At 39.1% G+C, this 27,364-nt stretch overlaps 1 protein-coding gene across 1 annotated transcript in view; it reads left to right on the forward strand.

The window, feature by feature from the left end:
- The first annotated feature begins 4,640 nt into the window (after positions 1 to 4,640).
- Positions 4,641 to 27,364, forward strand: part of CDC27 (cell division cycle 27) — a 43,731-nt gene continuing 21,007 nt past the window's right edge. The window contains 15 exon segments of the mRNA XM_019474275.1: positions 4,641 to 4,708; positions 10,303 to 10,428; positions 11,411 to 11,508; positions 12,035 to 12,189; positions 12,295 to 12,509; positions 13,170 to 13,284; positions 16,775 to 16,890; positions 17,306 to 17,405; positions 18,171 to 18,378; positions 19,196 to 19,368; positions 20,725 to 20,877; positions 22,165 to 22,373; positions 23,035 to 23,152; positions 24,240 to 24,368; positions 26,113 to 26,200. Coding sequence (XP_019329820.1) covers positions 4,641 to 4,708; positions 10,303 to 10,428; positions 11,411 to 11,508; positions 12,035 to 12,189; positions 12,295 to 12,509; positions 13,170 to 13,284; positions 16,775 to 16,890; positions 17,306 to 17,405; positions 18,171 to 18,378; positions 19,196 to 19,368; positions 20,725 to 20,877; positions 22,165 to 22,373; positions 23,035 to 23,152; positions 24,240 to 24,368; positions 26,113 to 26,200 — 2,071 coding nt within the window.

A 27,364-nucleotide genomic window follows, 5' to 3' on the forward strand; every position in this document is an offset into this window, starting at 1 on the left:
CGGTGGTTCTACTGGTGTTCGCATTGCTGTTATTCCTTACTTACAGCAATACTGGTAAGTTTAGGATTTGTTATTTGTTTTGGTCTTGGACGTATTGTTGCTTTTGATGGCGAGGAAGTCACCGGTGCACCATCCAAAACGAGGCCAACGTTTGAGTTCTGCCTGGATCTGCTGTTGTAGCTGTAGTCCTCTTTGTGCCATGGCTGTGAGCAGTGGCGTAGAGATTGGACTGCTGGACTACAGGACCTTTCCAAACCAGCTCATGCTTGTTTTCTCACTAGTGTAACGTGTCCGGCGAGTGGTCTCCATTTTGCAGTACACATCTGGGTGAAGTCGATTGCCTTTCTGAATTCCTGTTCTAGCTGGAGTCTGCGTATTTAACTCTGTTTTTCTGATTATTTTTTTAATGATATGATTGGAAGAGTTGACACTACTTCTCATTTTTGTCATTGCAGAGATTTTTCCTGTCTATTTGTCTGTTCTCTCCCAGCCTTTCAGATGTCTACGGGGCTTAGCATTCCAGGAAAAAACTGTCATCTTTACAGCTGTGATATGCAAAGCATGACAGATAAATAACGGGATCTGTGTGTGTATGTTGCCTTATTAATGTTAGGTTTATGTTGCCTTATTAATGTTAGGTTTATGTTGCATGAAGTAATTACATGAAGTTAATGTCCCAAAAGGCACCCTGTTCACTGGTTAGATTTTTACTAACTTTTTTAATCCCTTAAGATGAACAAAAGTGCCAGAGTTTACATAGACAACAGACTTCTACTGTACTTCCTGATGTAGTCAATTTAAAACTCTTCAGCTCAAACATAAAGCCTTGTGTCCCATGTGCTGAGAAACAGACTGGATGCCTTCCAAATATTTCTGAAAAACATCTCGGAAACAAAATGAACGCTTTCCTTGGAATTTAGCTGTTCAAGGTGATCATCTGTTGTGACCCACTGGAATGGTGCTCAAACTCCAAGGCTACTGTCATGGCTGAAAACATGCAATTCCAGTGTCTGCTTATTTAATGGGCAGAGTTTGCATAACTAGTAAATGCAGCGCAGCTTATTGCAGAAAACTCTCCTCCCCTCTGCCCACCCTGACGAAGTCTTAAATCATGATAGAAACTGCTTAGCATGTCAATAGGCTGTAAAGCTTTGAAAATAATTTCCAAGGCTATATAACTGTCAGAAGATAACACCTAACTTTTAAGAGCTCTCTGACTTAGAGATGAAGTGACACTTGGACAATGCACAGGATTTTCTGGGTAGAAGATGGGCCTGTCTGAATCTGCTTTTATTTCCTTGCTCTGCTTTCTTGAGGATGGTTTGCTGCAGAGCTGTGGCTGGTATGGTAGTTTTGTAATTCCCTGTTCACTTTGCACTTGCAAATTAATGCATGCTTAAAATGAGTGACTAGGACCTGGAGGTTTATCTGGTCTACAAGCATGCTTAAATAAAACTTTGAAACACTTCAAGCTTCCGTCCTGTCCATGTTTGTAGCCCTGAGAACAGACGTTGCAACCAAAGTATCTCAACTGCTTTGCACATTCTTGAGGAAGCTGCTGCTTTGGTTTTCTGTTGACAGGTTCCACGTAAAATTTGGTAACTACCATAGGGAGGAAACTAAGATGGCATTTGGATTGTATTTGTGGTTGTACTGTGTTGTCCTGCTCTGAAGTCTTTTGGGATTAAATAGTTTTTACTGGATAAATGGCCCCAAAGTTTTTTGCTTCAGACAACTCTTCTGGTGTGGTTTGTCAATTGTCGTGTGCCACTAACGCTGTGTAGATGCATTGAACTTCTGCTACAACAAACTAAATTACTACTCTATAAAGAGATTGATGTTCCTGTCCTAAATGCTTAGGTGCATTTAGATGCTTCCTAAAAGGTGCACAAGAAATCTTCTTTTTTTTGGTAGTTTGAGACACAGTTGCAGTTTAGACATCTGTTCTCATGGAAAATCGTTACTGCATAAGTACAGCTGATTCCCTGCCACCTTCCTTTCCTCTTCCTGCTCTTTTAGGAGAGTGTGTGCAAGGACCCAGTCTTCAGAGTTTGTCTGTTGAAGGCATGAGTCCAACTTGCACCTTTTGTGTTGCAAAATGACAATTATTACACAACAGGGATACTACCAGCTGACTTCTTGCTTTCACTGGGACTCCGCTCAGCAACGATTGTTATTTGAGCCAATATGTAGCGTAACTTTTATAATGTGGCTGTGTGATAGCCAAAAATCACTTGTGTCCCCTCTTAGCCTTTGGCAAGATTGTTTCTGGCAACTTGCTCCTGTTTGAGAAGTCAAATGACATTGATTTCATCACCCCCACCCCCCCATACCTTTGTTTTGCAAGCATGCTGAGTTACATCCCTGTAAAGACAGTATTTTTAACCCGAAGACAACACAACTTGGGTAGATTCATCTAAATGTCACTCGTGACTTGGTAAAGGAAGAGCTGCTTCTGAGAGCAAGAGAAAAAGGAGACCTTAGGCTGCTCTAACTTCGCTATAGTCTGAAAGATTTTAACGCCCTCCTTCTGTCTCGTACTTTTTGTACCATGCTGCCTGCGGTGCACAGAACAATGTACAGCCTTGGAGCTTTTCAAGGTAAAAGGGAGTAATCTCTTCAGGCAGACTCTGTGGCTGAAGTTATCTGAAGTGTGGAACACAGCCAGGGAGAAATAATAAGATGTTTGTATTATAATAATCAAACTAAGAGAATTCATTTTTAAATACTTTCACATGAGCTTAAAAGTACCTGTTGACTTTTTAAGTATATTGTTGAGACCTGCTGCTTGAAGAAAACAGTATCTCTGTAGAGATTTTGTGTATAATATTCTATATAGTAATTGGAAACTCTGGTGTGTACTGTTCATGAAGACTGTGTAGGCTTCCTGTGAAGGGAACTTGAGCATTTTTCACACCCTGAGTTTGTCAAGTTTGTGTTGGAAGAAGTAGCATATGGTACATGTAATTCTATGTGATGTTTGAATTTTTTTTTAGATTAAATTGGCGCTTGCCTTTCCTACTGGGAATAGCATTACAGGGCACCATTTCTTTAGCTCTGGAAGATTTCTTTTTCTTTTGGAGTGTCTGATAAGTATCAGAAGCTAATTCTGTTTGTCTTCAGTTGCTGATGAATATTGGAGAAATACTAGACCACAGCGCCTTGAGTTCATAAGTTCAGATCTTGTTTGGATCGGCAATAACAAAAGTACTGCAAAATGGCTGTATGCTGCTTATGGGAAACTGCTTTGGAACTTGAGCAAGACTGCCAGATGGGAAGGAACTGCAGTCCTGATGCTAACCTCAGAACGCAAACCCTGATGAGTGTGCACACCACCACTTGTAATAGGTGGGGAGGAAAGGCTGAATAGATCTTAAAGAATTATTTTTCCCATCCCACCCCTCTTTTACAGATAACGGAAGGCTTTTAATGTGATCTGAAGAAAATTGGCTGAGTAGTGTTTGTTGTGAAACCTGCGTACCCCAGCCCTATTCTTTTGCTGGACAGCTCTTGCTTGTAGTTCAGCTACAGCAGTGCAAGTAATTATGACAGCTACTTTAATGGTGTACACAGTTTGTACACCTGTATGTACGTTTGATTTGCATTTCACTGGAGTTTTGCCATCTTTCGAGTCTGCACAAATATTGACAGTCTCAAACTCTTGAGCTTGGTGTTCATGGAAAAAAAAAATGATAGTAAGATTAAGTAGGTAGCTGGTTTTGACCAATAGTAAGATTAAGTAGGTAGCTGGTTTTGACCAAGTATGGGTATATAAGCAAAATGCAGTAGTAGTTTGCCTTTATATATATCTGTATATATATCAATTTGTCCATCTCATTTGCATTGCATTCATTTTTGTGTGATACCTCACAATCATAATTAGTGGCAGTAAAAAGGTGGCTGATGAGCAAAGACCCAAACAAAACACCACAACAAAAAGCAGTGGATTGTGTTTATCTTGGTTCTTAAGGGAACACTGATAACTCTTCAAGGAAAATGCTGTATACCTAACATACTTAATCAACGGCAGTCTTGTATTGGCAACCTTGGACACTGATGTGATTTCTAGTCCTGTTGGGTTTTGGTTTGGCACGTCTCACGAGGAAATAGTTTAAATGGGTTTATGCGTAACGCCGTTAAATTGAGTTGGGCACCCTAGCTTTTCCCCACCTCCCCTGCCCCTCCTTGGGCACAGCTAAGAGCAAAATGGAATATTCTAGTAACCAGTTGCGGGGCGGTTTTTGTTTCTTACCTTTACTTAACATGTTATTGTTTGGTGGTAGTTTGCAACAATTCATGCTCAGTTATGCACCAGGCTAAAACTCAGTAACGAGTGGAAGTACTCTGTTATTTCAGTGCGTGTTGGCTGAGACTTATAGATGGTTGTGTATGGTAACTAGTGAGCAACATTGTTAGACTGGTTCATGACTTCAGTGCTAAGTTGTCAGGTTTTTTTAAGTCTCCTTACTAATAGTTGAAACAACTAAAACTTGGCCTGCATGTTTGTCCTCCTCCATTCTTCTTATGACTCCAATAAAACAAAATTGAACTTTGCCTTTTGACAGTAAGAGCTAATGAGTTTTGCATTTTTAAAGCTTGTCTCTAAATCTAGATTATTTTCTTGTCTTGCAGGCTGCTATATGGCAAGCACTTAACCACTATGCTTACCGCGATGCAGTGTTCCTTGCAGAAAGATTATATGCAGAAGGTATGTACTTTGCAAGTATAAAGTTGATGCTCTTTTTCAATTTTGATTTAGGATTTTTGAGCCTCTGGTCCAGCTTTGTTTTACCCCTGTTGTTGTGATAATGAAGTTTAACTTTCTGCTTGGGGAAAGTGGAAGAATGCCTCATGATTAGGTTGGAAAATCAAATAATGTAACAGCAGCAATGTTTTACAGTAAAACCTCCTTAAAACAATTAAACTCAGAGTTGTGTGTTTAAGTACAACGTTTACAGTGATCTGTTTTATCGTGTCAGATGGGAGAGAGTTTTTTTAATAACCTTAGGCATTGCATGTCTTCCAAGGGCACTTGAGGATAGATGCAGTACACAAATGCTACAAATTGTCTCGATATTGAAAGCTGTCTTTGCTAATAATGCTGTTCAGATATTTGGTGTGTTAGCTGAAAGAGATGATCTTGTGATGATGAGAGAAAAGCGTAGTGAAATTGAGACAATGAGAATCAGAACATATGGAATAGGTACCTCCTGTTGAATGCTTGTTAATTGTGACTTCATTGTAATGCTGTCAGATCTAGGGTGTCTTGGATACTGAGCAGGCAGCAGTAACAGAAATCTGTACTTTTCCTGGGTCCTTCAAAGACCACCTTCTTGTGTTCTAGTCCCTCTTTTTTCTTAACCTTTCCTCCATGACCTCAGATAAGCTTTTTGTTCTACTTCTTTCTCCTCGATACTGGTGTTGAGCTGTTCTTCTCTATTTTGAAAGGTATTGTCCCCTAATCACTAACATGAAAAAAACCAACCCAACCCTTAAGCTAAAATATAAGCATAATGTAATTTCTCATGCTAAACAGCTTGAGCTTATCATGTGAATTAAACTGTATAACCTGTTTCATGCTCCGTGTTTTGTAATGAAATGTTTTGCTTTAGATGTTTTGCCTGACATGCCCACAATGCACTTCTTAACAATGGAAGCACAAACCTAATTTTTGAGAAATAAAGACTTTTTCTTCCTCATGCCAAGGTTACCCATGACATCTGGGGTCTTCCATCTGGTGCTTAAATGAAAAGTGTTGTGTAGAATATTATGGAACCTTATAATCTAGGTGTGCATAAAGGAAATAGTGTTTTAGGGATGACATATCTCTCATCAACACAGCACATTGTGAGATGCAGGGAGATGCTAGATTGAAGGTAATTGGCAAGGATGTAGAAACAAAGGGAATCCACTTCTTGCAGCAGCCAAGAGAAAAATATATGACTTGATACTGACGCTATCTTTGCAGAATAATCCTCTGCAAGAGTACTTCAAACAGCTTTTTTCAGTGACCAGCAGTGCTGAGAGAGAACAGCATGCATGCTGTCACTTGGTTCAAGCAATTAACTGCTAACAAAACATCTGGCTTCTGGTTAAAATAAGTAGTTATACTGCAGAGTAGAAGCTGCTGAACTTGAATACAGTGACTCCATATTGGCAGTAGGGGTTTTACCCTGAGAAGAACTTCTTTTAAGTCCACCTGCAATTACTGTCCTTGTGGGGGACGTCTGTGGCTTGGTAGTTTCCCAGAACTCAAGTGTGTTAAATTAGTGGATAAAAGAATTGATTTAACTTTAATTTTCAAAAAGATCTGGTGGTTTTTGGATAAAGCTAATAAAATGTCCTCCCTTTGGGTCTTCAGTTTCCACTGTCACTGTCTGGGTGATGACACAAACTTAAAATAGTCAGTTTTCAGTGTAGCGAAGGATTTGAGCAGGTTGCCCAAAGAGGTTTTTGTACAATGCTCATATTGATTTTTCTGAAGAGTTCCATGTAGGTAGAGGAACAAACACCAGAATTGTTTCTTTTAATGCTGAATTCCATTTGCATGGTAGTGTGTTCTGAAAAGTATAAAGTAATGTGGGTTTCTTGATTGTTTAGAGATTTAAGTTGCTTGCCTTTATAGACAGCCTTTCTTCGATTTAAAATACATCATTGCATAAGGGTGATTTGAGCGTAACATTTGGGGAAGTACAAAGAATAGGGTAAGACACCATGGCTGTACGTAATCTGTGAGCGTATCTGGATATCTTGCTCTTTTTGCTTAAAACCCAGAAAACAGTTAAAATGAAGTCATACACATATGTCACACAATCATAGCTTAACGCTCAAATTAACAGCACAGCATGGTAATGCTCACCGTTACCTCACAGAAGTACATTCTCTGGCGTGTAAAGTTTCAGCTGATAACTTTACCGTAAGGTTTTAAAGTTACTTCAGGGGTTAGCTCTCTGTCCTTTATGCTGTAATCACAAGTAAAATCAGCAAGTCTGACCTCAGTCTTAAATCTGGATGCCAAGTCAAGCTCTTTGAATAGAACATTCTCGGTGCAGTACATAATTCATCTCTGCAGTTGAAGTGTTGAAGCAGACACCAAATCTAAATACTTCCTGTTTCTGCCATAGAGAAATGTTTCTGTCTTGATTACTCTTGTTCTCTGTTTAGATAGAGATGATTTTTCCTGAAGTTTGACTACTTCATTCAGAATTAAGAAACTTGTGAGGACTCAGCTTGAGAAGAGGATTTGTAGGAGAGCTTGTCCCTATCGCTGCCTCCTAACATAAAATAAATAAAGCATCTGAATGGTAATGTTAAGCCATGTTCCCAATGAAATAATGAGTGTAGGCAGCAAAAAGGACAAGACTTAATGTTGGGGTAGAAGTGACTGGTAATTGACTGACTTTAATAGTCATTAAAATTGGAAAACCTGCTCTGCTAAGTCATGTGATGATATAGCATCAAATGCTTTAGAAAAATAACAGAAGTAAAATTGCAAACAGGAAAAGACCAGTTGAAATTAGGATTGAAACTGTTAATTAGGCTACTTAGGCTAAAATAGATCTTCCTTCATAAAGTTCTTGTATTTCCCAACAGCCATTGTTGTGCCAGTGTTTATGCACTGCTTAAGCTAGTGCAAAGTGTTACTAGCGGGTGTGATACACTGAGCCAAGTCTTGGTGTGGCCAACGAGTTGTTAAAGTAGCTCTGTTCTGCTAGGAATGACTGCTTTGCTTGACTTGCTGTTATTTTAACAACAAGCTGGCTAATCACTTATTTAGATTGGGTAGCCAGAAGGATCAAAGTTCTCTTACAACAGTAGATGTTAAGAGTTGGTCTGACTATACAAGAAAATGGCATATGGAAGTTTGTTATATGCTGACGAATAAAGAAATGCACTTCATTCAGTAATTAATTTCTCTAATATCAATACTTGTTTTCTTGTGTCTTGTTCCTAGCTGGCTTTTACTCCCTGCCCCCAAATTCTTTGTATCAAAATGGTAAACAAGCACCTGATGGCTTTTTTATTTTTTTTATATTTTTTAGTACATTCAGAAGAAGCACTGTTTTTACTGGCAACGTGTTACTACCGCTCAGGAAAGGCCTATAAAGCATACAGGCTTCTAAAGGGACACAGCTGTACTACCCCACAATGTAAATACCTGCTTGCAAAATGTTGTGTTGACCTCAGCAAGTAAGTAAATCCCTTATGTTCTGTCCAGGGTTACAAATGCATTTTTTTTTTCCTCTTTGAAAGCTGTCATATTGCATAAACTAGTAATTCATTGGTCCTTCAGCTCTAAAGATTATTATAAGTTCAATCCATTTTGCTTTCAGATATGGACCTAGCAAACATTAGCCCATGTTGCAGAAACCTCTAAAAGGTATTGAATAACTTACAAAGGAGTTGTCAAGCTGTGTAGGGGGAGAAAACATTGATTGCTGAGATGACTCAAGGAGACCACTCTGGGAAGTGTTTGTTTTGGTTTTGTGTTTCTCTGATACTTTGCTTATTTCATTAAGTGTTTCCAGTATGAATTTAGTGGATAGGCCGCTTCCCTCAAACAGTAAGCTTGCTCTACTTACGCAGTTACTGCTAATGGGTGGGTGAGGAAAAAGATGGCAGACAGAAATCTGTTTTTAAAAACCCACAACAAACCCACCTTGAATCCACATCCAAGAATGCTGCATTCAACATCGCAATTAACCTTGACACTACTATGTCCCTGTCAAGGTTATCTTGCTGGTTTTCTGGAGTCTAATGGCAAGAGCATATAATGAAATTGCTCAAGCTACAGGCCCTAATGCCCTGAGAGTTTGTTAATTGAGGGTATTTCACTTCTCTGTAGACCTTTCAGCTCAAATGTAGGAAACAGTGTCTGGCTGAGGTGCAGAATGGAGAGGATGAGGCACCAAGAAAGGCAAAAATTTTCGTTCAAAAAACTTTAAATACTGTGGGGGTTCTTTATAGAAGCTTAAAAGTCTCTCTACAAAACAGCTTGTGGTTATGTGTTGTAGCTTTTTTTGGTTTGATTTTTTTTTTTTTTGAGTGACCCTCTTCCAATGACCAAAAAAAAGTTTAATTTCTTCAGACTAGGTAATGTGATGTTTGGAGTTTCATGCAGTATGATGCGATTGTTTTGCAGGATTTGTGATCCTGCTCACAACGTGTAACCAAAATGCAGGCATCTCTAGAGGCAGCAGGGGAAGCTCCTTAGCCTTTGATACTCTCTTTAGTAGGCGAGTCCTTTGACATCTTAGAGTAGCGAGGATGTCTTGACTTCTTGTTTCTTCTGGCACTTGGAGCTATTAGGATACAGGTTTCTTTGCCTCTTCTGTTGAAAGGGAAATCATGTTAATGCTCTACCTGGAAAGGTCCCAGTGGAATACACTTGAAGCTGACCTCCCTTGCTTTTACAAAGTCTGGTGTGTGCATATAGTACTGATTTCGGTTAGCTAGATGGGATTTCTTTAAACGTATTCTTTAGAATTTGTTAAATTTAACTGTCACTGCTGTTAGTTATATGAGCTCATTTATACAGATGTACCTTATTGTCTTGTGGCAATGGTCTATACTGATAGAAGCATCTACCTACAAATACAGCTTCAAGTTGAGGCAAGAAGAGATGGTTTGGTCTCAAATGCCAGAAGAATGCCTCCCATCCCCAGAAGTTGTATAAAGTCATGTTCAAGCCTAATAGTGAGTGGCCCATGCCTTGTGAGCGGTACTGCTCGCTGCAGGTGTAGTAGATGCAAACTGAGCCTTTGCTCTCCTTTTGAGCCCCTCTTGCAAGAAAGCAAGGCATTAAAATCCAAAGTCTGTGCCATATCTCAATACTGGATCTTAACTGAGTGCGTGGAGCCTCACAGTTTGTATTTCTTAGTTGGGAAACAAAGCCAAACTAAGCGTTGTCTTAGCTTGTTACTAGGTAAAGTACCTTCAAAAATGAAGTGTCTAGAAGACTTTCTCGTCCTCCATTTAGTATTCTACCTAAGATTAGTCACTTCTGGAAAAGTCATGTTGTATTATGTGTCTCTGGTTTTGGAGTGGCGTGGGTTTTTGGGTTTGTTTTGTTTTTCCTCCCTCCCAGTAGAGATGTTTGGCTTCAGAATACTGCATACCTCCATGTTGCTAGAGGAATCCATCAATTATTCAAAATTCATTTGCAGGAACTAGTTTGTATGTGGTTTGAAACTTGTGAACGCTGACAGTGGATTTCTGTTTTTGTTTGCAGCAGGGTGAAAACACTGGACTACCAATACTGTGAGCCTTGTAACCCCTTTAAACCTCTTGTTTTTTAAAAAGGCTTGCAGAAGGAGAGCAGATCTTATCTGGTGGAGTGTTGAATAAACAGAAAAGCCATGATGACATTGTTATGGAGTTTGGTGACTCTGCATGCTTTACGCTCTCCTTACTGGGACATGTCTACTGGTAATGTTACTTTTTTATTTTGTCTAATAAAGCTTGGGGGTTTTTATTTGACCAAGCCCAATTTTAGTCAAATATATTTTTAGTCACCGCAGGGTACACCTGTCTCTGGGTTATATGGCCTGCACAATTTTGGAGTATGATAGGTGCAGGTAGATAGTTGTGGAAGCCATCTAACTTGGGAATGCACGAATGGCTTCTTTCACCCAGAGCTTCTGACTGACTGAAACCACAAAATCTTCTTTTCCAGGTTAAGCATGCAATCCAAGAGTATTTTGGGGTTTTTCTTGATGCGTTTTGGGTTTGTTCTGTATTCTTCCTGAAGAGAAACTCTCAAGGCCTGTTTCTCAGTGTTGCTATTTTGATTTTTCTGTATCTATTTTGCAGATGTATAGCTGTAACCTTCAAATGAAAGTTTTGAGGACTGCCAGTCAGAATAACTTTACAAATTAAGTGTTTTGCTTTTGCCTAGATACAAGAAAGGTTTCAGTAAATGTGAACAGATTGAATAGGAATAGTGGCGTTCTTGGATTCTTTCCTAGTATACCTGTTCTCAAACAAACTTATTTCAGCAGAAGCTATCTTTGTAGCTAGATACTTAGGTGTTCAGTTTAGCCCCTAATTTATATGCAAAAATATTATCCATAGATATTTAAAATGGCTGGAAGGCTAGCTATCAGACTGCTGTTTGCAAAAAAGAAAAAAGCTGTTGCAAAGAACAGCATCTTTCTAAAACAAAAAATTCTCAAGCTATACTAGTGCTTATGTAACTTTTTTTGAGGGCTGTGTCTAAGTGACTTTCATCTGTGTCTAAATATGTCAAATAGCTTCAAAAGAACTTAATATTACTGTGTGGCTTGAAAAATGAGGAATGTTGCTGTGACATTCGACGTGGTTTTGTTTTTCAACTCCTCTTCTGGAAAGCTATCTTGAACAAAAGTGCTGTTTTTAAGTTTCCCTATAAACTGTTACATTCTTTTTGCAGCAAGACAGACCGGCTTGCCAAAGGATCAGAATGTTACCAAAAGAGCCTTAGTTTAAATCCTTTCCTCTGGTCCCCTTTTGAATCGCTATGTGAAATAGGTAAGTCTGCAGAACTGTTTTACTAGTGAAGATGTTTTCTACGTTTCTGGTTATGTCAAGCTTTCTGATTTGCCATTGTCATGTGGCAAGGTTTATTTTACTCCTTGTCCAGAACTAGTAAGGAAAATGCCAGCAGAATTCTTTGGGAGTGGTTTTGTGAGCAATAATGCGTTTAAAATACTTTGCCAGTGTTTAGAGCTTTTGTCTTGTTTTCTTCTATTTTCACTATTTACACATTTTTGGATTTAACAATACCATATGTTTTCCAACCGGCAGTTGGTAGACCCTTACAAACCATGCTTCTGAGAATAACTTAAAAAAAGCAAGTCTATTTTTTAATAAAACTGATTGTCCAGGGTTTTGTAGTGGAAGAATGCTTCTGATTTGGCGTAAGGGGTTTTAAAACAATGAAATAAGAACGCACCCCTTCTACAACACTTTGTCCCCTGTCCTCCTTGTTTCAGACTGAATATTCAGCATATAGACGCAGGAATAACTGTACTTAAATCTCCTTCCAATCTTACAGGTGAAAAACCAGACCCTGACCAAACATTTAAATTAACATCTTTACAGAACTTCAGCAGCTGTCTGCCTAACACTTGCACAACATTGGTATCTAATCACAACATATCCCATAGACAGCCCGAGACTGTCCTTATGGAAACACCGCAAGACACAATTGTGAGTTTTGCTAAAATCATTGTATTTAAAGCAGTCTTTCCCGCTTAACTGAAAAATGCTAATTAGAAACTAACAGCTATCTAACAGCTGCCTTCCATTTTTCAGGAGTTGAACAGAATCAACCTAGAATCCTCCAATTCAAAATACTCCTCCTTGAACACTGATTCTTCAATGTCTTACATTGACTCGGCTGGGATTTCACCAGATGCTGTCCCCCTTGGGTCAGGAACTGCCATATTGTCTAAACAGGCTCAAAATAAACCAAAAACTGGGCGAAGTTTACTGGGGGGACCTGCAGCTTTGAGCCCGCTAACTCCAAGGTAAGTCCTTGAGAGAGACAATTTATGTCTACAGCTGTGCTGTTGATAATGTTTGTGATTTGAAACAGCAAACTGGAACAGGCATGTTGATAGTGTATTATAAATAATGTTGCAAAAGCTAAACAACTTCAGTAACTGCTCTTGATCCTAGTGTTCAGCTCTTCTGTTTTTTTTTTAAACAAGCAGTTGGTGGTTTTTATTAAAGAGAGGAACTCTTGATTCAGTATATTGCTTATTGCAATGTTCACACTGGAAAAATCTCTAAAGGAATATGTTTCTGCTCTGAAATAAGCTCTTAAGAGCGTTCCTTGAAGAATAGCTCTCTTCTAAAAAGCACGTAAATACATGATCTGTCCTATATGCCATCTTATTTAAACAGTGTTATGTTACAAGCCATTAATACTTGGATGGTCTGTGTCTATTAGTTTATGCAGGCAGGCAAAGAAAGGTCTGTATTTTTCAATTTCAGGAACAAGAATATTCTCTAACGTGGTTTTTTTTTTATAGTTGAGGATAGTGAGATATTAGAGGGTTAACATAAATCAATGAAGTAGTTCTGAAATAAAGCTGATCGTCTGGGTCCCTGTTTTAACCACGCAATCAGGCCAGCTCTCATGATCTAATATTGACATTGACCCTTCCTCTTCATTTTGTTCTCAGCTTTGGAATTTTGCCACTAGAAACCCCAAGCCCTGGAGATGGGTCATATTTACAAAACTACACAAACTCTTCTTCTGTAATTGATGTGCCATCCACAGGAGCACCTTCAAAGAAGGTATCTTGCATTCTAGAATGTGATTGCTGTTCTATGAATTTGACATTGCAGTGTACTTTAAAGAAGAATCCATAATGCAGATAAAAAAACATTGCATGTGAGCTGAATTGTGCTGACAGTGAGGGGAACCCAACTTATCCACTGTTTACAAAATTTCTTTTGAAAAACAGTTTGAGCGTGGAACTGATTGCAGCCTCCTCTAGTTGTGGAAATGCTTTGGGTTAATTAAGTGAGAATTAAATTTATGTAAAATTTGTCTACAAAGTGTGTGTAAAAACAAAAACCCCAAACAACCCCCCCACACACACTCTTACTAACAATTCTTTAATGCAGCAAGATAAAATGTTGTTCACTACCTTATGTATACTTATAGGCTAGTGAGGTTGGGGGTGCAGGGAGCAGTTTATTTTTAATTTGACTACAACTGGTCAGGTATTTCCCTGACAACCTTTTAGACTCTTCTGAAGTGTTAGACTATGCTACAATGAATTCGATTTTAACTGTTACATTGAAACAACTGTTTCTAAAGCCTCAATATTTTTTTTTTTATTTTGAAAATCTTATTTTCAGCTACGCAAATGGGACAGCAAGAAAAAAAAATGCACCATATCTCAAGTAAAGACGTCTGTGTTGTAAATATTTTCAGCTTATTGTGTCACTTCCTTCGGCTAGCAAAACAGATTTTTGTTTTTTCAACTTCTATAATGATGAGCAATAGCCTTTTATTTCTAATTCAAACAAGCCCTTTTTTCCCCACCTGGAACGCACAGGCGTGTGCAGACTGCCTAGCTGGTGTTGCTAGAGGCAGCCTGAGGAAGGTGCTGTATCTTCTATCCACCTGCCATCAGAGAGGAACGTACAAACACTGATTCTAAACGACGAAGGATTCATAACTTTTCAGTGTGCAAGGTGGAGTCTGAAGGCAGTCCAAACTTGGAGTTTTCACTTTAAGTTTTTTTTTAAATTAATGTATTTTCAGGGATGACTTCAAATAATCCTGGAAGCCTCAAGTGAGCTCAAGCTTTCTTGCAAGCAGTTCTTGAATTCTAGTTTAGAGACCAGAGTAATCAAAATACTGCTGGTGGTCTGTGGAGGGCTGACTGATAGAAGGGTGCTGTTTCACTCGGCTAAGTCACGTGTACAGGAAACTAAAAATTGTCTTTTTTTACTCTGTAAGAAACTGCCATAGTTGCCATAGTGATAAATGAGAGGTGGAATGTTGGTGATAGTTGAAAAACCATTTGTTCCGCTCTGAAAACAAAAAAACCTGAGGACTTTGCCCTGTATTTTTAGTAAATCTAGAAGTTGCATGAGGGGTGGTATAGTATTTTATAGGTGGCCAACTCTTTAAAGTAAAAGCTCAGTGCAAGTAATAGCATTGAATTCCTCAAAAAGTAGAACTTGAATTTCCCCATTTGATGCTCTGGACAAATCAGGAGGCGCTCAGCTTGCTGTGCCATTCTGCAAGTGACATTTGGGAGCTGTTAAAAACTGCATTTGTCTTCTGTCATTGGCCCAATACTTAAAAGAATAAAAGCCAGTAAGCAGATAACTTCCCCCCCCGCCCTTTGGATGGTCTTCCGAAGCCTGTCACTGGGAACTCTGGAATCTCACTGCACAAGCCATTATGGTATCCTGTCTCTACATATCTTACTACTGCAACACTTTCTATCGGTTCTTTTAGTCCTGCCTTTTTTTCTTGGCCTTTGTTCTGTTGGGGCTGGACTGTGCTAAAACAGTCTGCTAGAAGTATGCTTCATATGGCTGATCCAATTCCCATCCTGTAGCTGCTCAGGACCAACCAGTTTTCCACAGTACGGTTGAAAACACTGGCTTGTGGTGGATTGTACGTATGTAGGAAGGTAAATTGTTGTGAGTCTGAAACTGAAATAGTTAGCAAAGTGCAGCTCTTCAGTGAAGCACTCATCTGCATTTAATCTCACGTGTGTACTACATGAGAGCTTAAAACCTTTGGGGAATCAAGTCATAGTTGCTGCTTCTTTGTTGCTTTGCTAGGTATGGCACAACAGCACCAGGTGTAAATTTTGCTAATCCGTGCATATGCTTTCTGCCCAGATGCATTCTGTGCTACTACCTAAACACAAGTATTTAATACATTTAATAAACAGCTTAGAATTCTGATGCATGCTTTGTCCAATGCAAATAATTACTTGGCCAGTTTCACTTCTGCTCTTCAAATTACCAACTTAGAAAAGGTTTAGTGTAGCTGTGGCTAGAATGTGCATGACTTAACGGAGGCAGTTTCCTAGGAAACACTTACGTAAATGAATGAAACATTAGGATGGATCCAGTGGGCAAGCATGCTTGCTGGCCACCTAAACTGTCCTCTGATAACAAAGAAACTGATGAAGGGAAGGACAAAACATTAGAAGTCAGATAATGCATAAACTGGTGTTGCTTGTGCTGTCATTGATCCTGCTTGCCGATTTCTGGTGTCTTAAAGAGCACCTCTTCCAAACAGCCACCACAGAGTTGAACGTTAGTGTCCCTGGAGTGGGCGGAAAGGTAGGGTTTAAGCTTTCTTTAAAAGGCAGGGAGGGGAGGACCTGTTTTGAATCCTTTATAGAAAGTCTACGCGTCAGACAATGAATTTCTATCTGAACTTGTTCCTTAGGTCTCAGATTCACAGTCAAGTTACCGCAGCTCTAAGTTCCCACACCTCAGCTGTTCCAGGGTAGGCATCAAAGTGCACATCTTCGCTCTCTGAAGATGTGTGAAAGTATAAGACAATGTTTTGGTGCTAGGTCATATTATTTGCCACAGGTTACGAGCACATAAAAGGTACAAAAAATGTGCATGTGCACACAAAGCGTTGCTCAACTGACATGCAGTAACTTGCTGCTCCCCGTTAACTTGACCATAGGTATCTGTCTATTAACTTTCTATGCTGCATAATGCAGGTCCCTTTTTGATGAGCAGTTTATTTCTCTATCTGCTCCAAAGGCTCATGCAGTAATGATTTAATTTGTGAAATGCTGATTTATGCTATGAACAGGTACGCTAAACAGGGGAGCAGCAGGCTCAGATGTTGTACAGTGAGCACCTCAGTGAGGTGTTAATGGTGAATGGCTTCTGGATGTGATTGTAATATAATTCAAAAATCTTTCTCTTTCTGTGGTTGATTTTTTTTTTTGTACAACTTTCTGTGGAGAGGGAACTTTAAATATGACATCTTTTCATTCCCTTTTATTCTTGCACAAACAACATAGTTTCTTGCCGCTAGATGGAGATTTTATATCTTTCAAATAATGTGGTAAACTCGGTGTTATTGGCATTTTAACAGGTAGAAAGAGAAATGCTTTTGATGGGCCCTCCTTGGAGGGGGACCCTCGCCCTTTATTGAAAGAATCTATATTTATCCTCCTTTGTGCAGTGTTTGATAGGCAGAATGGAATTTGGTTTGATATAGCAGAGATTGGGACTTCTTAGTGACATAATAACAAACCTGTAGAAACTTTGTGTTATGCAGACTGTCAGCAGGATAAGCCAAGCTGGAACAAAATCTGTCTTCTCACAGAGTGGAAATAGCCGGGAAGTCACTCCAATTCTTGTTGCACAAACACAGAGCTCTGGCCCACAGACAAGGTAGGGGGGAGGGGAAATCATCTTGGTATTACCTTTTGCATCTCCTTTCTTGAGGGGAATTTGGCGCTTTATTTGCCCAACCTGTATGGGTGTTCCTGCAGAATTCCTCTCTGGATGAGGAAGAAGTGTAATTTTTGTGAGGTAAAACAACTTCAGTGGATAAGTAGGAAGCTCGTGCATGGTGGTTGGTCTCCTTTGCAGTTAGATCACTTCATCAATAAATGAAAAAGTAGCTGGAAGGAAATTCTGCTCGTGTTCTTAACATGCAACAGGTAGATTTATGTTTTTTCATCCCTTGAAATGGGAATATCTGTGCTATAGTACTTGAGTATTTTTGTTTAAAACAAAGATAAAAGCCATTTTTATTAAAAATGGAGTGAAGAACTTTAGTTTTTAATGTGTCGTTTGTTTTCAGTACAACACCTCAGGTATTGAGCCCAACAATTGCTGCTCCACCAAACGCACTGCCTCGAAGAAGCTCTCGCCTGTTTACTAGTGATAGCTCTACGACAAAGGTAACAAACTTCATGCGCTTTGCAAACTTTTAGGTTTCTTACCCATACCACTGCGCTGACTAATAATTTCCTCGTGTGCATAGCAATTCTAGCAGCTTAAGAACAGGTTCTATAATGAGCAGAATTTACAAAATATCTGGCTGTACAAAACATGTCATGATGCCGTAATGTGTCCTTTTTTTAAACTCTTGAGTGCTCAACTAAAATAGTAGGAGGAAGAGTATCATGAACAAAAGCAAAGATACACGCTGGGTTGACAAACGCAGTGGTGCTGCTAGCTGTCAACCCATTTGATAAAGAGGTTGGGTTGTTCAGATGTATTTATTGAAGAATTCATCTTGAACAAATACTTTTTTTTTTGGCCAAAACAAAGTTATTTTCATACTGGTTTTCTGTTCTTCAAACAACGGAGCAGAACACCGAAGTGCACTGTAGTTAGGCGATGTGAATGTTTGTTTAAAAATGAACTACTAAACATTCAGTGAAGTTACTAAGTGTCTGTATACTTAAGTTTAAAAGTCAAATGGCTGAGCATAGAATCATAGAATCATTGAGGTTGAAAAAGACCTCTTAAGATCGAGTCCAACCATCGACCCAACACCACCATCCACCACCCACTAAACCATGTCCCTAAGTGCCTCATCTAAAGTGCCTCATTGTTAAGGCTGCAAAGAGGCATAAACGTAACTTTACACAATTCACTTTCAAGTTTAGTTATCTGAATTTAAAAGACACATATGTAACTCTTACTCTTCTTACTTGCAGGAAAATAGCAAAAAATTAAAAATGAAGTTTCCACCCAAGATTCCAAACAGAAAAACAAAAAGTAAAACAAATAAGGGAGGAATAACTCAACCAAACTTAAATGACAGTTTGGAAATTACCAAACTGGACTCTTCCATCATTTCAGAAGGGAAAATTTCCACTGTTGCGCCACAGATCCAGGCTTTTACGCTACAGAAGGCAGCAGCAGGTCTGTTTGAACGCTATTGGACTGCAGTAGAGTAAAACTTTTGTATACCTATGTTTTAAGGTTGAATGAAAAAAAATGTTGCTCCAGTGTTTGCTTCTTTCTTGTTTCAGCTAGCCTGCAGCTATCACCTTTGTATAATTATACAAACTAATGGAATTCACTATCTTCTAGTTAACTTAGAAAGAACATGTGAAGAAGTATTAAAAGTGGCTAGTTGTAAGCAGATATATCTTGCAAGCTCTGATCCTTATTAAAATATTTTCAGGCAACTCGGAAACTGATTCAAAGGAGCTATGAATAACGCAGTCATCTTCCCTCAAAATTGGGTTTATGTAGTCTGTTCTCCCTTCATATTTCCCATTTGTTTAAAAACAAGTCTTTATACGGATTGTCAGAAAATCCTAGACAAACTGCTGAATTCCTCTCTTTTTGGCTCAATGTTTCCAGGCAGCAAGATGATGTATCCATGGATACCAGACATGTGGAAACTGTGTTCAGACCTAACAAAATGTTTGAATAGCTGCTGTAAATGCAAAATGCCAGTTGCCCTGAACTTCAGAGTTTCTCTGTTCCCGAGTATTCTGTTGCTGGCTTAAGAAGTCATTACTATCTGACTTCCGTTACAAAGGTTGATGTTTAGAATATTATGCTTAAGTTAAGAGTGTATAAGCCTGTGTTTGGGAACTCCTGAAAGATTCATAGGCGAATTCAGGAGCAGTGCCTGCCACAATGAAGAGCTTATGGGATTAGCAGTTTCAAGTAAATAAGTCTCAGCTGTCTTTTTTTTCCACTTTTATTTATTGTATTTTTCTCCTAGAAGGTTTGATGAGCCTTCTTCGTGACATGGGGAAAGGTTATTTAGCCTTGTGTTCATACAACTGCAAAGAAGCGATAAATATTTTAAGCCATTTACCATCCCACCACTACAACACTGGCTGGGTGCTGTGCCAAATTGGGAGAGCTTACTTCGAACTTGCAGAATATATGCAGGTAGGAGCTGTGTGGGTTAGTTCTTAATCTTTTCACTTTTGTTTTGCATAGCTTTGCACAAAACCTGCAGGCTTCCTGCAAAAGCTATGGGAAGTTTACAGTTGATGAGATAATTGTATAAACATAAAAGTTATACCTGGCATGGATTTAGATCTTTGAATCTGCATCAGTAGTCGTTGAGCTTGCCTGAATAGGCTGAGTTACACTTTAGATTTCTTCTAATGTTATTTCCTCTTGCATCCAACCATTGGGATCTCCTCCTTGCCTCTCCATGTCTTCACCCACAGCTGTGCTGATGTAGTTGTTTGTACTGCAATGTTGTAAATCAGATCACTGAAACAATTTGAGTTCTAAAGCCAAAAACTTCTCTCGCCCTTTTGAGTTAATGCAGATCACATCAATGTGATCACCTAGTTTCCTTTGCAGCCTCAGAAATGACAGCATTGGCACAGCTGAGGTGATGTCAAACTGCTTCAGAAACAGAAGTGAGCAGTTAAGGGTAATCCAGCAGTTAACTCTCCTTGTCACTGTTGTCCTGATAGCTGATGTGCCCATTTCCTCAGTTTTTGAAACACTTTTTGACAGTTTGTGTGCAGGAGACAAATGCAGAGGGTTTCAGAAGCAGTTTTTAAACTGTACACATGGTCTGATCAGAGATGGACCACATTGTTCTTCTCAATAGTTTATTTTGAAAACCGAGGCTACAGGCCCTAATGGCTTCCTAAAGCTAGGCTTCTTCCCTTGTTGCTGCTTTGAGTGTTGTAACCTGGAACTTAAGTTTATGAATAGATATCTACATCAGAAAGACTTCATTAGTCAGCTGTTGATAAGAAGCATAGCTGTCTCAAATGAAAGTAAAGCACATACATGTGTTGTCACATGCTTATGCACGCCCCCATCCCTGCGTCAGCCGTGTTTGCTGCAGTGATTGTCATGTTGCCTTTTGCCTTGTAATTATTATGCACAAGGTCTGGAGGGGTGTAGCAATCGGTATGAATGCAATACCTGTCACCTGTTAGAATGGCTAATAATCATAACTGGCCTATAAAAGTATGCTATGCTCTTTCTGATTTTTGTGGGTAACTTTTTTTGCTTTGCCTGTCTGCTGTGATAGAAACAGTAATGTAATCTGAGTCAGCAGTAGGGAGGGCTGGCTGCATTTCTGCTGGTGTAACTATATTGGGGTATAGTCGCTTCTTTCGCTTGAAGGAGAAGTTACAGGACTTGTAGCTCTGCGTAGTACACTTACAAAGCAAAGAGGATGCTCAGTCTGGACATACGAGGCTTCTAACCTTGACCTATGTGCTTTGCCTTGATGGGTGGAATTTTGTTTTAAGTTTTAATTTCTGTTCTTAGGCTGAGAGAATATTTTCAGAAGTAAGGAGGATTGAAAACTACAGAGTAGAAGGCATGGAGATCTACTCGACTACGCTGTGGCATCTGCAGAAAGATGTTGCTCTTTCAGTTCTTTCAAAGGATTTGACGGACATGGATAAAAACTCACCGGAGGTATAAAATGCTGTGGTCTTGAATGAGAAGAGGGTAGCTGTATGTGGCAAAATCAATGATTTGGGACAAAGCTCTGAGCGCTAATCTAGTTCAAGTGTATTCTCCTGTGAGAACTGCATGGCAAAACTGGAGAGGGAGTTGGCGGGATTGTCTGTTGAACCGATGATGCCTGAAATGGCTTCTTAGAATTAGAATATCAGCTTACATGGAACAGGTTGAAACCTTTTATCTGTTAATGGTTATTTAAATTTGCATTGGCACCATTCATCCAGGAAGATCATGGGTTAGTCAGTCACTCCTGCTGCTGCCAGTATGCACAGATAAGGAATATCTTTTTCCTGTACCACCTTTTAATTGCTGTAGTTAATTCACTGGCACTTAAAACATATCTGCTCTAGAATTTATTTTCAGACATAATGTTGCACATTTTTATGCCAAAGTCCATAAAACTGCAGTGTATGGTAATGTAAAGCCATGATAGGCAAAAAGCCAGGCATCTTTTAATGGGTGCCACAGTAAAAGTAATACATGTACGTGTTTATAAATGTGTTCTTAACAGAGTTGAGAAAACTGTAGATTGCATTGGGATTTTTTGTTGGTGGTGGAGGAGAGAATCCTGCTCATGTTGTCTTGTTAGCTTGTCTAACAGTGGAAAAATCAAAACCAATTAAGCAGTTGGTAGTTCTGGTAAGATAATCTGGAGAGAAGAAAATGCTGATTCTAATACAAGGAGTGGAGAACAGTTACGCGATTTGGCAGCGATGCTAAAAATTTGGGAAAGCGAGGGACCCTGGGCTGTGATGCTTTACAATCTCAATGCTGGTTGCTGAGCAGGAGGGAAAGAGGAGGTTGCTGCTAAAATTGTTGCTCTGCAGATTTCCAGATTTGTCAGTTGGAGGGAACTGAAGAGTGAAAGTGAATGTACCGTCTCCCCCTTCATTATTCTTAAATATCTAAGATGTTTTATTTCTAGCCTATTCAACAGCTTCAAAAGCTTTAGTCATTAGTCATCAAAGTATCTAATTGGCACAAACTTGTTGGGTGTCCTTAGATTCCCGATTTCTGTATTTCAGCTTGTCTAGCTGTAAGGTGTATTTAGGCCTATCTGCCTCTCGGGAATGAGACTTAACTAACTTTTATTGTTATTGTTTTATTATTATTATTATTTTTTAATCTGGGAGGAAGTTACATAATCATGTAAATCAGTATGGAAAAATCTGTTCAGCTCAAACTTAGTCACTCTGAGTTGTAAAAAGCGTGTTAACTTTGCAATGCTGTTTTTACTAGGCATGGTGTGCTGCAGGAAACTGTTTCAGCTTGCAACGAGAGCATGACATTGCAATCAAGTTCTTCCAGAGAGCCATTCAAGTTGATCCAAACTATGCTTATGCCTACACCCTGTTGGGGCATGAATTTGTGTTAACAGAAGAACTAGACAAAGCACTAGCTTGTTTTAGAAATGCAATCAGAGTCAACCCTAGACACTATAATGCATGGTAAGTTTTGCTTCATCCCCCTCCTATTGCACGTGATACAGAACTCCTTTTGGAGAAATATCTTCTGGATGCTGCCACTGCTATTGTTTCCCTACCACTCTTCTCTCTAAGAAGAGAGCAAAGCTATTTCTGCAGAAGATGTGGGCCTCATCTGTTTATTAAACAGTTACTTCCACAAGGAGGGCAAAAAATGGGAGCTCTTTTGGTTTCCACAGATCGTCTTGGCTGTATTACCCCAGCTATTTTGTTCTTTGCAGCACTCCTCATGCATGTAGTTGATTTGTTTTTCAATTGCAGTTGGAGGATGAGAGATCTGCCCCTTTATACCTTAGGATACAGTCAGGTTTTTACAGCTTTTTCTGTGGAAAAAATAAATAAAGCAGTAAAAGTTAGATCTGCTAGTGTAAGTCACTTAGTCTTGAGAAACTTTTGTATGCTTCTTACTTTGCAGCTGTTCAGCCAGTCTTCCTGTGTATCGATATCAATTCTTCAAACTACCCAATTGAGCAAAAAACCCAAGATAATTTTAGACGTAGCTTTTTCCCCACCCTGGGTGGGGTTGGCAAGTCCATGGACCATTTCTGCCAGGTCATATTCACTGACAAAGATTAGTTTGATTAGAATACAGTCTTACTTAACAGAATTGTTTTTCTGCTTGCAGGTATGGGTTGGGAATGATTTATTACAAACAGGAAAAATTCAGTCTGGCAGAAATGCATTTCCAGAAAGCACTTGATATCAATCCTCAGAGCTCAGTCTTACTGTGTCACATTGGAGTAGTAAGTAGATTGCACTTAACGCTACCCCTGTTGTGTTTTACTCTGCTTCTGTACTTTGTTTGCAGTAGAAAAGTCATTCTGAACGTTTTCGGCAAAAAAGCCCAACAAGTTCAGAGTACCTATTGGAGGATCTTAAGTGCCATATGAATGAATAACCACAGGATTAATGTGTCAGAAAAGAAACCCTCTTCTCTCCAAACTACTTTTAGCCAGTAATGAAATTATACTATCAGTTCATGTTTGTGAGTCAGCCAAAATAGGGGTGACATGAAAATCAAGACTGTGTGCAGATATTAATCTGAACAGAGTATTTATAGTGTTTTTTTATAGTTAATACATAAGAAATGAAGTGGTTTTTAACTGCTATTGCATACACTTGGACCAGCACTTCCAGTTCTATAAAATGCTAAGGCACCTGTCTCGCCTTTCAGAGTGCAATATTTTTGTCCTGGATGTATGTCCGCGTTGCCCTCATTCCAGTCACTTGTAGATGTGACAACTTAGGCCACTTTATGCCAAGTGAAGTTTAAGTAGCAGGCAACTACTTCAGCCACCGTCTGTTCAATTAAATTTACAGGGCGATTTGAAAAGTTGGTCACTTATCCATCTGCTGCTGCAGTCTGTAGAAAACAGTAGCCTCACTCTAGCGAATGCTTGCTTACAAAGTTGGGAAGCAGTTCTCGGATATTCGTGATGGTGACTTAAGGCTGCATAAGTGTGATGGATGGCTACCTGCTGGCATTCATTTGCCTTCTATGTGGCAGCGAAGCTGTGTCACGTTCTACAGGGATAGTGGCTGCTTCTCACTTACATACAGAGAAAGGCAAAGGCATTGAGTTCGCTCCTGGCCAAAGGTTAAATGATTTCTGTAAGCCATTGGGTGGGGAGAACGTTTTGAGGTGGAGATGAGGCGAGGTGAAGTTTTCTTCCTGTAAGAAAGCTTGTTAAGACTTGGTCTAGAATTGGACAAGTATTTTTTTTTTTTAAAGGAACAGATTGTAAGTAAATGTAGTCAAATGGATTTGTCCTTGTCTGGCAGATGAGCTGTTATTTGCCCTTCTAAAATTGTTCTCTCTTTCTGTTACAGGTCCAGCATGCACTGAAAAAATCTGAAAAGGCTTTGGATACTTTAAACAAAGCTATTAACATTGACCCCAAGAACCCACTATGCAAATTCCATAGAGCTTCTGTATTATTTGCAAATGAAAAATACAAGGTAAGATTTGGTACATGTGGACACCTTAAGTTATCTTTAAATTGCTGTAGCTAGGAATGGGGATGCACTGGAAGCTAAATGTTTACAGATTAACGCTGGGTAGCATCAGGGCTTGCAGGAAGAGCCTGGACATTGGCCTATCTTGTAGAGGCTAACATGAAGCATTTGCTTTGACAAGCGCCACCTTCGCCAAGGAAACGATGTTAAATTTTTTTTTATTGTTATAAAATCTGGGGCCAACAGGTGATGCTTTTTTAATTAATAATTTAGTCTGACCCTGGAAAAAGAAAGGAAAGAAGGGGAAACTATTGCAGCTGTCACCGACTTGTGGCCGTATTATCATGAGCTTATACAAAACTACTAAAAAAAGGCTCAGCATACTGCCTCATAACCAATTACAGCAACAAGAACCAGCTATTTCAAAGGCTGTGTTATCGAGTGAAAAATAAGAAGCTAAGCAATTTTGGTCTGATCCCCTGTTGACCTGTACCCTGTTTAGAATGAGTGAAGATGTTCCCACAGTCTCCGTCCAGTACTGTTGTCCTCTGGCCTGTTTATTTGGCCACAGAAGACAAGCCGCAGTCTGGCTTTTGAAACCTTGCTTCAGAAATGTGTGTGCACGTGTAAAGGGAAAACTTTACTTAAAACTTTTTTTTTAAATTCATAACTGAACCAATTAAATATAAAATATATTAAGATTAAAGACTTAATGAAGTGCCCGTTTGTAGATTGTTTTTAAAATTTAAAGGCAGAGGATACTTAAAAGAGGGGAAAAAAAATAATAGTCCGCTATCTTATTGTGCCTGCGCTAGTGAAGGAACTGTTGACCATGGTGAAGTGTTGTTTTAGGAAATAAAACATTTGGACTCTTTTCTTTATCGGGCTGAGACTTGTAAGTCTAAAGTTAGGCTGTTCACATAAACTACATAAAACCTAATGAAATGTTTTGGTTTTTAGCATCAGTACTAAGAATTTTGATAGTGTGATAAATTTGGCTAGTGTTAGGTAAATAAATGTAGTAAGCCCTAACTTGAAATTGTCTTCACATGAATAAGTTTTAGAGGGTTGAATGGAACTTTTTATAACTGAAAACAATGTTTACTTCTAACTGCAGACTAAATATTTTTAGGTAGAATTTATTAATAATGCCAGGTTACTGTCACAGCAGAATAAATTGCTCCAGTGTCAACGATTAGTTTAAAGTAGAAGTTTCACTAAATATTTTGGACTTGAAATGCCTAATAGAAACACAGTCATCATTTGTAAAAGTCCACAGATACATATCTAAAACCAGAACCTTTCAAAAGCATAGGCTTGAGAGCAGTACATCCAGCAGAAAATACATCAATATCCTTACTTTTTCAGAAGCTCAGCATACTAAAGGAAGTGCCCACTGTAAATACACTGTCAGCTTCTTGGCTTCTACCCTATGCCTTGTTGGGGGCAACGGGGGCGTCCGATATCGGAGTTGTTAGATGTGCTGCAGGAGACCAAAGCCCGATAAACTTGCTCTATTTCTGTAATAACGGGGCTATAATATGCTACAATTTTTAAATGAGAAACTAAGGTAAAAGGAATTTTAGATGCTTCTCATGAGATTGCACTATTGTTCTTGATGGAATATACTGTATGTAAATGCCAGGATTTTTTTTTTTCCACATTAGTGGTAAGTCACAGTTTAGTGATATAACTGGCTGCAGACTGCTAGCTTGCACTTACTAAGCTCTTTTTTCTTCCTTTTCAGTCTGCTTTACAAGAACTTGAAGAACTGAAACAGATTGTTCCCAAAGAGTCTCTTGTTTACTTTTTAATAGGAAAGGTAGGTAAAACGTAACTGTGATCATAAGTTCTTTGGCTTCCTTTGTTGCAGAAATGAATGCCTAATGAGAAGATTTGATGCCTGTCGCTAAGTTGCTTCCATTTGGAGCAGTATTCTAAAAATTCCCAAAGCTTTAAATAAGGCTTACTGCTCACAGCTTTATTATGTATCAGCTTTTAAATGCGAAAGATGGTTATTACTGGAGCAGCCTTCAGCTCTCTTTAAACAAACCAAGAAAAAAATAACGCAAGCCAGCATTGTTATTTGCCTGCTTTGATTTCACCGCTGTCAACTTGAAAGATAGTTAATTTAAAAAAGCAAGAAATTGATCCTGATAAAGATACTTCACTGAAAAGATGCAGTGGCTATGCACACAGCCATATATCTTTCCCTGAAAATGAAACTCTATTGAATCACGACTTGATTCAATAGATAGTGATGATGTGATCAGTGGAAATCCTTAAAATTTTGAGGGATAGTCCATCCATCAGTCAGCAGTGTTGGTTATTTGCGCGTGTAGCTATTAAAATGTTGATGCACATTCTGATGCGTTGTATCAGAAATGCTGAACAAGGAGTAATTGTAGAATATTCCAAAGTCTCCATCAATAGCCTCGATGTCCTTTTCAGCTGACAGCCTCCTCAAGAGAGTTGTAGAAGGTTATCAGTTTGAAAGTAAGAAGAGTCTTTAATGAGACTAATAGAGTAGGCTAGCACAGGAAAAGATACTACTAGTTTGTCAGCTGTGTTTACCTTCCCACCTCCTTTGTGTTTAAGGCCGGAGAAGGTAATCTGGTAACAGAAATCCTCCTTCCTCACCATCTTCTCTGCTAATGTGCTTTAAATAAGTTCTGCAACTTTCATCTTCTGTGGGGCGTCTGTTCACTAGGAAGCAACAAGACAAACCTGCCTCTAGCACAGTACTGGATAACTCTTAATCGTCAAGATTTTTTTTTTTAAACTGGAGAGAAGTAAAAGGATTTACGCTGAAATTTGTTGACTGGTGTTTGTCCAGGATGTTGTGGTTTAACCCGGCAGGCAGCTGAACACCACACAGCTGTTTGCTCACTCTCCCCCTCCCCCCAGTGGGATGGGGGAGAGAATTGGGGGGGGTGGGAAGTAAAATTTGTGGGTTGAGATAAAGACACTTTAATAGGACAGAAAAGGAAGGGAAAATA

This window comes from Aptenodytes forsteri, unplaced genomic scaffold, assembly GCF_000699145.1.
Source record: "Aptenodytes forsteri isolate BGI_AS27 unplaced genomic scaffold, ASM69914v1 Scaffold249, whole genome shotgun sequence".
In the NCBI taxonomy this organism is placed as follows: domain Eukaryota; kingdom Metazoa; phylum Chordata; class Aves; order Sphenisciformes; family Spheniscidae; genus Aptenodytes; species Aptenodytes forsteri.